Raw genomic sequence first — 12,255 nt, 5'->3', positions numbered from 1 at the left:
CCTTACACCTCACGTCCCCTTCCCCCACTTACACATTCCCCTATCTCCTCCCCTGCTGTATACCCCCACCTCTACACCCTTCCTCCAGCCTCCACACCCTCAATAACTCCCACTCCTACCCCCCCCCCCCTCCCATACGCCTCTGTTGCTGCCTCTGCTGCAACCCCTCAGGTGGTCGGCTTCCCCTCTCTCACCCACCCCGTCACTTCATCGTCTGCATCCCCAGCATGCATCACGTCACGCCGAGCCACCATCGCCACCACTGAACTGACTGCTTCTCCTGGCACCTCCACTATGCCTCAGGGATCTATCACCCGCCATCTCCCTCTCCTCCCCATCCCTCTCCCCAACTCTCAGCCTCCAGTCTCCAAAAGACCCCAAAAGCGCGTCATTACCGACTCTGCTCCTGTCACTTCCCCCAAAAAGTCAATACCACTTCCCCCTCTTCCTGTCATCTCCATGGACACCCCCCCTTCTCCTGCCACCCATGCCACGGCCCCCACCCGCCACACCTTTGTCCTGTCAACTCCCGATCCTAAGGTCCTTGATGCCCGTACCCTCACCATGGAGATACGGAAGTATTTACCTGGTGCTCCCATCTCCCAACTCATTCCTCACAGGGACTCAGTCCTTATCAAGTCCCTGTCCCCCTCCTTTCACACGGACCTCCTCCTCCGTAAACTCCTACAAGCTATGTTTGGCCCCTGTGCATCTCTGACACCCTTCCTTTCCTCTTCCACTCCTCATCGGCCCCAGCCTCCCCATCGCCCCCCCTCCCCCCCCCCCCCCTCTCGCACCTACACTGCCCGGTGATCACGGAGGATGAAGTGTTGGCAGAACTAAACTCCCACCCAGACCTGGAAATCCACTCTGCCCGCCGTATCCACAATGCCTCTAGTTCCACCTACCTCATGCGAGTCTTCTCTGAGTCCGCCCTCTCCACTGACCATCTCCTCACCCAGGGTGCCCTGATATACCACCGTTGCCACCCTGTTGAATCCTCCAAATCCCCTTCCCAATCCTACCAATGTCAGTGGTGCCTGATGTACAATGACTATCTGACTCCCAACTGCAAACCCCCCCCCCCCCACCTGTCTCCATTGCAAGGCCTCCCACTTTCTTAGGAACTGCCCCAACCTCACTGCTCCACCTTCCTGTAACACCTGCAATGGCCTCCATGCCACCTACTCCCACAAGTGTAAAGCCAAACCTCCTCCAGCCACTCCTGAGCTTACGATCCCTGTTCATCCCGTTGATCCCCCTGTCCACCCCAACAATTCTCTCCGTCCACCCCCCACAGCAGAGGACATCATCCGGTTCCCTACCGTTGTACTCCAAAACATTCACCCTTTTCAGCGCCCCCACACCTTCCAACAAATCTCCCTTGCCGCTTGCTCCGTTTTCTACCTGAACACCTTTGCCACTTACTCCCACAACCAAGTCTACTTCACCTTCACCCGCCTCGACACCGTAGTTTAAGCCTCTTCCTTTCCCTCTCTTCCCCCCTCTCTTCCTGCCATGGCGCGGCACAAGTATCGCATCCTCTTCCAGAACATTCGCTCCTTCCGCTCCAACAAATGCCTACTCATGCACACCCTCTCCCACCACCAGGTCCACACCTTCCTCTTGAACGAAACCTTTCTCCAGCCCCACCATTCTATTCGCACCTCTCCCTATATCCTCCACCGCACTGATGCTCCTGGTCCTCGTGCACAGGGTGGAGTCGCGATTGGCCACCTTAAGCATATCCCTGTCTGGCCACAAACTCTCCTCAATGACCCCACTGAACACCTTATCCGCAGCGTCTTCTTCCCCTCCCTCACCACTACCTGTGCCACCATCTATGTCGGCTCCAATGCTCCTCTTCCTTATGACTTCATCTCACACATTGACCGCACCTTCTCCACCTATGTGATTACCGCTGACCTCAACATCCATAGCCGCACTCCTACCGCCCTTTGGCGGTGGCATCAGTTCCTCTCCACAATCCAAAGTGACCTTGTTCCCCTTCCCCAACACACCCGACCCAAAAGTGACATCACCCCAGATGTTGTCATTACCTGCGCCAACCTCCTTGGGCATATCGCCGTCGCCATCCTTGACCCCACAGGTAGCGATCGCCTCTACATCTACATTTATACTCCGCAAGCCACCCAACGGTGTGTGGCGGAGGGCACTTTACATGCCACTGTCATTACCTCCCTTTCCTGTTCCAGTCGCGTATGGTTCGCGAGAAGAACGACTGTCTGTAAGCCTCTGTGCACGCTCTAATCTCTCTAATTTTACATTTGTGATCTCCTCGGGAGGTATAAGTAGGGGGAAGCAATATATTCGATACCTCATCCAGAAACGCACCCTTTCAAAACCTGGTGAGCAAGCTACACCGCGATGCAGAGCGCCTCTCTTGCAGAGTCTGCCACTTGAGTTTGTTAAACATCTCCGTAACGCTATCACGGTTACCAAATAAGCTTGTGACAAAACGCGCCGCTCTTCTTTGGATCTTCTCTATCTCCTCCGTCAACCCAATCTGGTACGGATCCCACACTGATGAGCAATACTCAAGTATAGGTCGAACAAGTGTTTTGAAAGCCACCTCCTTTGTTGATGGACTACATTTTCTAAGGACTCTCCCAATGAATCTCAACCTGGTACCCGCCTTACCAACAATTAATTTTATGTGATCATTCCACTTCAAACTGTTCCACACGCATACTCCCAGATATTTTACAGAAGTAACTGCTACCAGTGTTTGTTCCGCTATCATATAATCATACAATAAAGGATCCTTCTTTCTATGTATTCACATTACATTTGTCTATGTTAAGGGTCAGTTGCCACTCCCTGCACCAAGTGCCTATCCGCTGCAGATCTTCCTGCATTTCGCTACAATTTTCTAATGCTGCAACTTCTCTGTATACTACAGCATCATCCACGAAAAGCCGCGTGGAACTTCCGACATTATCTACTAGGTCATTTATATATATTGTGAAAAGCAATGGTCCCATAACACTCCCCTGTGGCATGCCAGAGGTTACTTTAATGTCTGTAGACGTCTCTCCATTGATAACAACATGCTGTGTTCTGTTTTCTAAAAACTCTTCAATCCAGCCACACAGCTGGTCTGATATTCCGTAGGCTCTTACTTTGTTTATCAGGCGACAGTGCGGAACTGTATCGAACGCCTTCCGGAAGTCAAGAAAAATAGCATCTACCTGGGAGCCTGTCTCTAATATTTTCTAGGTCTCATGAACAAATAAAGCGAGTTGGGTCTCACACGATCGCTGTTTCCGGAATCCATGTTGATTCCTACATAGTAGATTCTGGGTTTCCAAAAACGACATGATACTCGAGCAAAAAACGTTCTAAAATTCTACAACAGATCGACATCAGAGATATAGGTCTATAGTTTTGTGCACCTGCTCGACGAACCTTCTTGAAGACTGGGACTACCTGTGCTCTTTTCCAATCATTTGGAACCCTCCGTTCCTCTAGAGACTTGCGGTACACAGCTGTTAGAAGCGGGGCAAGTTCTTTCGCATTCTCTGTGTAGAATAGAATTGGTATCCCATCAGGTCCAGTGGACTTTCCTCTGTTGAGTGATTCCAGTTGCTTTTCTATTCCTTGGACACTTATTTTGATGTCAGCCAATTTTTTCGTTTGTGCGAGGATTTAGAGAAGGAACTGCAGTGCGGTCTTCCTTTGTGAAACAGCTTTGGAAAAAGGTGTTTAGTATTTCAGCTTTACGCGTGTCATCCTCTGTTTCAATGCCATCATCATCCCGGAGTGTCTGGATATGCTGTTTCGAGCCACTTACTGATTTAACATAAGACCAGAACTTCCTAGGATTTTCTGTCAAGTCGGTACATAGAATTTTACTTTCGAATTCACTGAACGCTTCACGCATAGCCCTCCTTACGCTAACTTTGACATCGTTTAGCTTCTGTTTGTCTGGGAGGTTTTGGTTGCGTTTAAACTTGGAGTGAAGCTCTCTTTGCTTTTGCAGTAGTTTCCTAACTTTGTTGTTGTACCACGGTGGGTTTTTCCCGTCCCTCACAGTTTTACTCGGCACGTACCTGTCTAAAACGCATTTTACGATTGCCTTGAACTTTTTCCATAAACACTCAACATTGTCAGTGTCGGAACAGAAATTTTCGTTTTGATCTGTTAGGTAGCCTGAAATCTGCCTTGTATTACTCTTGCTAAACAGATAAACCTTCCTCCCTTTTTTTATATTCCTATTAACTTCCATATTCAGGGATGCTGCAACGGCCTTATGATCACTGATTCCCTGTTCTGCACTTACAGAGTCAAAAAGTTCAGGTCTGTTTGTTAATAGTAGGTCCAAGATGTTAGCTCCACGAGTCGGTTCTCTGTTTAATTGCTCAAGGTAATTTTCGGATAATGCACTCAGTATAATGTCACTCGATGCTCTGTCCCTACCATCCATCCTAAACATCTGAGTGTCCCAGTCTATATCTGGTAAATTGAAATCTCCACCTAAGACTATAACATGCTGAGAAAATTTATGTGAAATGTATTCCAAATTTTCTTTCAGTTGTTCTGCCACTAATGCTGCTGAGTCAGGAGGTCGGTAAAAGGAGCCAATTATTAATCTAGCTCGGTTGTTGAGTGTAACCTCCACCCATAATAATTCACAGGAACTATCCACTTCTACTTCACTACAGGATAAACTACTACTAACAGCGACGAACACTCCACCACCGGTTGCATGCAATCTATCCTTTCTAAACACCGTCTGTACCTTTGTAAAAATTTCGGCAGAATTTATCTCTGGCTTCAACCGGCTTTCTGTACCTATAACGATTTCAGCTTCGGTGCTTTCTATCAGTGCTTGAAGTTCCGGTACTTTACCAATGCAGCTTCGACAGTTTACAATTACAATACTGATTGCTGCTTGGTCCCCGCATGTCCTGACTTTGCCCTGCACCCGTTGAGGCTGTTGCCCTTTCTGTACTTGCCCAAGGCCATCTAACCTAAAAAACCGCCCAGCCCATGACACACAACCCCTGCTACCCGTGTAGCCGCTTGTTGCGTGTAGTGGACTCCTGACCTATCCAGCGGAACCCGAAACCCCACCACCCTATGGCGCAAGTCGAGGAATCTGCAGCCCACACGGTCGCAGAACCGTCTCAGCCTCTGATTCAGACCCTCCTCTCGGCTCTGTACCAAAGGTCTGCAGTCAGTCCTGTCGATGATGCTGCAGATGGTGAGCTCTGCTTTCATCCCACTAGCGAGACTGGCAGTCTTCACCAAATCAGATAACCACCGGAAGCCAGAGAGGATTTCCTCCGATCCATAGCAACACACGTCATTGGTGCCGACATGAGCGACCACCTGCAGATGGGTGCACCCTGTACCCTTCATGGCATCCGGAAGGACCCTTTCCACATCTGGAATGACTCCCCCCGGTATGCACACGGAGGCACATTGGTTTTCTTCCCCTCTCTTGCTGCCATATCCCTAAGGGGCCCCATTACGCGCCTGACGTTGGAGCTCCCAACTACCAGTAAGCCCACCCTCTGCGACCGCCCGGGTCTTGCAGACTGAGGGGCAACCTCTGGAACAGGACAAGCAGCTATGTAAGGCCGAAGATCAGTATCAGCCTGAGACAGAGCCTGAAACCGGTTCGTCAGACAAACTGGAGAGGCCTTCTGTTCAGCCCTCCGGAATGTCTTTTGCCCCCTGCCACACCTTGAGGTGACCTCCCACTCTACCACAGGTGAGGGATCAGCCTCAATGCGGGCAGTTTCCCGGGCAACCACAGTCGTAGTCCGATCGGGGGATGTGTGGGACGAGCTGGCCGTCCCCGACAAACCCCCATCCGGACCCCCACAGTGATGCCCATTGGCAACAGCCTCAAGCTGTGTGACTGAAGCCAACACTGCCTGAAGCTGGGAGCGAAGGGATGCCAACTCAGCCTGCATCCAGACACAGCAGTTGCCTCCCCGTCCATCTCACCATAACGTCTGCTCACCGGCCCCCCTTCGGCTCCCCACCCTGCACCCCCTCCCAAGGTCATCCATGACTACCACCATACCAACTGGGATGTCTACCGGGAATCCATCACCACCCAGGTCGAAAGCCACCCTCTTACCTATTGCCATCCTGACGGTATCGTCCACGCCTCATCCTTCCTTCAGAAGGTAATTACTGATGCTGTGGAGGCCCATGTTCCTACTAAAACAATCCATCCCCACCGTCCCACTCTCCCTCCACATGCTGTCCTCCTCCTCCATGAATCCCGCCGCCTCTATCGCTCCTTCCTGCGCACTCATGACAGGGATACACTCCAACGCCACCGGCAAATACAGCGACACATATGGAACCTTATTACAGCAACGAAATGCCGAGACTGGTGCCAGACCTTCACACGACTCAACGCCACCCTCCCTATCAACTCCTCCAAGTACTGGTTTGCCTTCCATTGCCTTACTGGTTCCCTTTCCGCTCCCCACTACCCCCTTCTCCATAATGATTGCCCCCTTCCTTACAACCTCGGTAAGGCCAACCACTTCGCTTCCCACCTTTCCGAGGTCTTCTCCATCCCAGATGATCCCCACTTTGATTACTCTCTTTTCCCCACCGTCATGGAACATGCCAATACCTTGGTCACTCCACTTGCTCCTAGTCTCCAGTACGTTAAACACTAGCCACCACCACCACCTAGTCTCCAGTATTTGGGGCAGTTGCCCCCTTCCGACATAAACACTCCCATCACAGCACAAGACGTTAAATTCATCCTCCAGTCCAAATGCAACATGGCCCCTGGTCACGACTGTGTCACCTACCGCCACCTTCGAGATAGCCCCTATTCCTTCCTGACTGCCCTCGCCCATCTCTATAATGTCATCCTCTCTACCGGCTTCTACCCTGACCTGTTCTCTCATTCCTCAGGTGGGTACCAGGTTGAGATTCATTGGGAGAGTCCTTAGAAAATGTAGTCCATCAACAAAGGAGGTGGCTTACAAAACACTCGTTCAACCTATACTTGAGTATGCTCATCAGTGTGGGATCCGTACCAGATCGGGTTGACGGAGGAGATAGAGAAGATCCAAAGAAGAGCGGTGCGTTTCGTCACAGGGTTATTTGGTAACCGTGATAGCGTTACGGAGATGTTTAACAAACTCAAGTGGCAGACTCTGCAGGAGAGGCGCTCTGCATCGCGGTGTAGCTTGCTCGCCAGGTTTTGAGAGGGTGCGTTTCTGGATGAGGTATCGAATATATTGCCTCTCCCTACTTATACCTCCCGAGGAGATCACGAACGTAAAATTAGAGAGATTAGAGTGCGCACGGAGGCTTTCAGACAGTCGTTCTTCCCGCGAACCATACGCGATTGCAACAGGAAAGGGAGGTAATGACAGTGGCACGTAAAGTGCCCTCCGCCACTCACCGTTGGGTGGCTTGTGGAGTATAAATGTAGATGTAGATGTCCTAAAAATCTGGCTTGCTCCTTACCAAAATTAGACTTTTTTTTAAATTAGCTGTTACTCTGTAATCTGCAAATCATTAAAGTACCTGTTCAATCAGCATGATGTGTTCTAACCAAGTGGGTATGGCTACTAGCATGTAGTTTAGTCGTTTACATAAACAGTGACTTTGCTAAGCAATTCTGGTCCTAAGAACTTGTCCAGTGCAGATATAAACACACCTGCACTAATGTTCAGTCCAAAGGGTAGAAAACGGAGTTCATAACTTCTGCCATCACAAACAAATGTAGTATATTTTCAACTCTCTTCATGGAGCTTTATTTGCCAGTAGGATGCCTTAAGATTGAGTATACTGAAGTAATTTGTATTGTAAAACTTTAAAAGCTGTTCATCCAAGTTGTCTGGTCTTTCGCATACTGGTACCAATGTCTTATTAACACCTCTAGCATTGAGAACTAATCTTACAGAACTGTCTGGTTTACTTACTGGTAATATAGGACTACAACAGGGTGAAATTGCAGGTCGTATAATTCCCCTTTTAATCATATGATTGATATCTTCCCTTACTGACTCTCATTTTCTCCATGGAATAGGATATGACATTACACAAAATGTTTCATGTGGATAAACTCCAAAATTATATTCATAAACTTTGATTACTACTGGTTCCTTACTGAAAACATTTGCATACTTAAATAACAAGTTAGAAAGTTCTTGTCATTGCATATCATTTAACATCTATGTTTCACTTAGTTTCTGCTCTACTATTTTGTAACTAACCAGCCTTTTCTTCATGTTCAGTATCAAATTTGTTTGTAAAATATACAGTTGGAAGGGAAGATTGTACTATTACAGTTGACTCTGGTATGTATTTGTTACTTTCATCAGGTGTTTTGACTAAATCAATAGACAAAATCTGATCCTTTACACAAAAGTGGCATTTACCATTACCTATGTCAATCTGTAACACCATCTCCCTCACCAGCAGTAACAGCACAAACTACTTCACAAGAAATAGCAGAAGAAACACCATCAACAACAGGAGAAGCAACTCCTCCAGCAGTGGAACTAGTTCCTATAGCAGCAGCACCATCTCCCACACCAGCAGTAGTAGAACCAACTCCTTTACCAGTAATAGCAGAAACAACTCCTCCACCAACAGCAGAAACAGTACAAGCTCCTCCTCCATCACCTTCAAGAGTAGCAGAAAAGAATAGACCAGTCACAGTAAGTAAAGTATCATCTTTGTCTCATGATGAAGTGATACCAAATGATTTGGGAAAACATGTTCCTATAAAACTTGTGGACAGTAAAGTGAAACAAACTTCCAACCGTGTTTCAAACAGACCCAAAAAATTACCTAAGAGAAATGAAGATTTTTTATGGTTTATCCCAAGGAAGTCCAACCGCCACCTAACGTAGATTCCAGGGCTGAAAAAACAATTAAATGTTCTCCATTGCCCCATAATACTGTACTCCTCCCCTCCTGTGACAGTAACTCTATCTTATTTCTGCACTTAAATGTCAGGTCTCTGAAAAATAAAGCTGATGAGCTTGGTATACTATTAAAAAGTAACAAAAGAATGATTTTATGTATAAACGAACATTGGTTAAAGGAAGAAGATATAAAATTGTATGTACCATCAGGTTTCAGATTAGCTACATACTTCTGCAGACCCAGTGAATCCTATGGGGGTTCATCCATATATATTAGCAATGATCTAGACCTAAAGTTTTCTGTTCTTGAAGTTAGTGACCTATGCACTAAAGGTGTTTTTGAAGCAGCTGCTTTTGTTATACCTAGTATACAGCTCATAACTGTGTCTTTATATCAGACTCCTGAAAGTAATGTAGAACAATTTATAGAACGTTTAGAAAAACTTGTGATCAGTATACAAAAATATACTAAATACAAAATTTTAATCTTTGGGGATCTAAACATAGACATTAGGAAAATGACAGCCAGAAATGTTAATTTAGTAAATATGTTAAGATCCTATAATCTCTTTTGTGCTAATGAAAGTCCTACAAGGCACTCCTCCTGTCTTGACAATCTAATAACAAATGTATACAAATGTGATTTTGAGCTAGGCTTACTTAATGTCGATTACCTGTCAGACCATAGAGGTATATGGGTGAAACTAATTACTAAAAAACCAAAAGAAGACGAGTAACAAACTCAGTGTGTCAGACTATCTACAGATACAAATATTAGCAAGTATAGAGAAGAACTTAAGTCTATAGATTGGAATACTGTTATACATTCCTCCAGAAATGTTGATGAAGCCTTCAGCACATTCCTCAAAATCATTTCTGAAATATTCCACACATGCTGTCCACTGGTTAAAAAACAAAAAAACAAAAATGTTAGGAAACCTAGCCACTCAACTTTACAGAAGTGGTTTTCACCCCAATTACAAAAACTGAGACTATTGGTAATTACTTGTCACGATAAGGTCAAAAAGGGAGCAGTAGATAAAGAAACTTACAATAACCTGAAAAGAAAATATAGATCTGAAATTAAAATAGCCAATTGTAAGGCAAATGGTGATTTCATTTAAAAATCACACAATAAATGTAAGGCTGCATGGAAAGTAATAAAAGCAGAGCTAGGTATGGATATAAACTACAAAGACAACACAAATGCTGCTAACGTCACTGCTGATGATTTCAATCACTTTTTTGTCAACTCTGCCAATCTTAGCCTTCCAACCCATAGCAACCAGAATTCCAATTCAACACATACACCTATTTCTCACCCCATATCTGGCAGAAATTTTCAACAAAACATTACAAACATAGTGTCAGCTTGTAAATGGAGAGAAGAACAAGTAACTGATATAATTAAAGCAACCTCTAAATTAGGATACTCTAGATCTGAAGATGTGTATGGCCTGTCAAACTATGTAATTAAAAATGTTGTAGATCTCATAACATACCCCCTTTGCATACTGATAAACTGGATGCTCTCGAGTGGACACTTTCCAGAATGTCTCAAAAAAACAGTTGTCATACCATTATACAAAAAGGGTGACAAGTCCTGTATCAATAATTATAGACCAATTTCACTTGTGCCTATTCTTTCAAAAATAATAGAACATTGCATAATGCAGCAAATATGCATACACCTATCAGACAATAATATATTAAATGATTCTCAGTATGGATTCAGGTCAAACTTATCAACAGTCAAAGCAGTTGAAAACCTTATCTCTTTTGTACTAAGTGCATTTGAGTCAGAATTATCTGCTGAAGCCATTCTAATTGACTTGAGTAAGGCTTTCGACTCAGTTAACCACAAATTATTATTAGATAAACTGTGTTGCTATGGAATCAAACACCTGGAACTCTCACTAATTGAATCATACCTCAGCAATAGAAAACAAATAGTAAAGCATAATGAGCAACAGTCACAGAGTTTAAGTATAAAACGAGGTGTTCCTCAGGGCTCAGTGCTTGGCCCTCTACTATTTATATTGTTTGTAAATGACTTTCCGAACAACTTACCCTGTAAATCTATCCTCTATGCTGATGACACAACATTAGCTAATTCTGGAAAGGATATAAACATATTGAAGGAGGAAAGTGAAGAGTGTCTCAAAATATCTAATATCTGGTTTAAAGCTAATGACTTATCTATGAACCATGAAAAGACTGTCAAGATAATGTTCAGTTTATCAAACAGTAACGTGGAGTTATCATCTGTTAAACTACTAGGAATACACATTGACTCAAAATTAACTTGGGACACACATACAGATTATGTATGTCGAAAGCTATCACGAGTTATCTACCTACTAGCCAAACTACACACATGTGTTACACAAGATTTATTGCTTCAGCCATACTATGCCTTCTTTCATTGCCATCTACAATATGGCATTCTTTTATGGGGTAACTCTCCAGGAGCCAAAAAAATTTTCACTTGGCAGAAGAAAGCAATTAGACGTTTGTACAGAATCACTGACAACAAGACCTCATGTAGACCTTATTTTAGAGACTTAAAAATTCTCACAGTCCCATCTCTTTACATATATTGTTGCCTATTAAACATAAAAGAAAACTTAAACCACTACAATATAAGGAAATCAGTTCATCAACACAATACTCGACAAACAAATATGATTGATATACCCACAACCAGGCTTAAGAAAACCCAATCTAGCTATGAATACATAGGCATAAAATTATTCAACACTTTACCCGTACAGGCTCAATTGGTTTCAATGGATATTTTCAAAACTAAAACCAAAGTGTGGATGAAGAAAAATACTTTCTACAGTGTAGAAGAATTTCAGAATAGTTGTAAAAATGATCTAATTTATTGATAAACTAAGGCTTACTATTATGTATAGTTACGGATGTAGAGGCAGCTAGCTATAAGCTAATAGGGTACAACACTATCTTTTTTTTCCATGTAATATTTTTGCTATATGAAACATAATGTACAAATAGCTATAATACTTCTGACAACTTTAATTGCATGTTAATGCTGATAAATTATGGCTTACTGTTATGTATGGATCTAGGTGTAGAGGCTGTTGTAAGCCAATAGTTTACAACATTGCTATATTTTTACTATGTAATATTTTGGTATGTAAAACATAATGTACAAATAGCTGTAAGTCTTCTGACGACATCGATTGCATGTAGCTGCTGAAAGATGGATAAAATAAATAAATAAAAAAATTTGCTTTCCTGTGTTTTGTATGTTCTAAATGTGTCTATGCCAATAAGACAATTAACTATGAGATTGTCAATTATAATAAAATTACACATCACTAAAAAAGTTCAATTTGTAATGGAA

At 44.2% G+C, this 12,255-nt stretch overlaps 1 protein-coding gene across 1 annotated transcript in view; it reads left to right on the top strand.

The window, feature by feature from the left end:
* Positions 1-8,870, top strand: part of LOC124563030 (probable ATP-dependent DNA helicase HFM1) — an 82,889-nt gene extending 74,019 nt beyond the window's left edge. Inside the window, exon 6 of the mRNA XM_047130963.1 lies at positions 8,437-8,870. Within this exon, the coding sequence (XP_046986919.1) occupies positions 8,437-8,870 (434 nt within the window). The remainder of the gene's footprint in view (positions 1-8,436) is intronic.
* The last annotated feature ends 3,385 nt before the right edge of the window (positions 8,871-12,255 follow it).

This window comes from Schistocerca americana, chromosome 1, assembly GCF_021461395.2.
Source record: "Schistocerca americana isolate TAMUIC-IGC-003095 chromosome 1, iqSchAmer2.1, whole genome shotgun sequence".
Taxonomy (NCBI): domain Eukaryota; kingdom Metazoa; phylum Arthropoda; class Insecta; order Orthoptera; family Acrididae; genus Schistocerca; species Schistocerca americana.
This window is presented reverse-complemented; position numbering and strand designations above follow the sequence as displayed.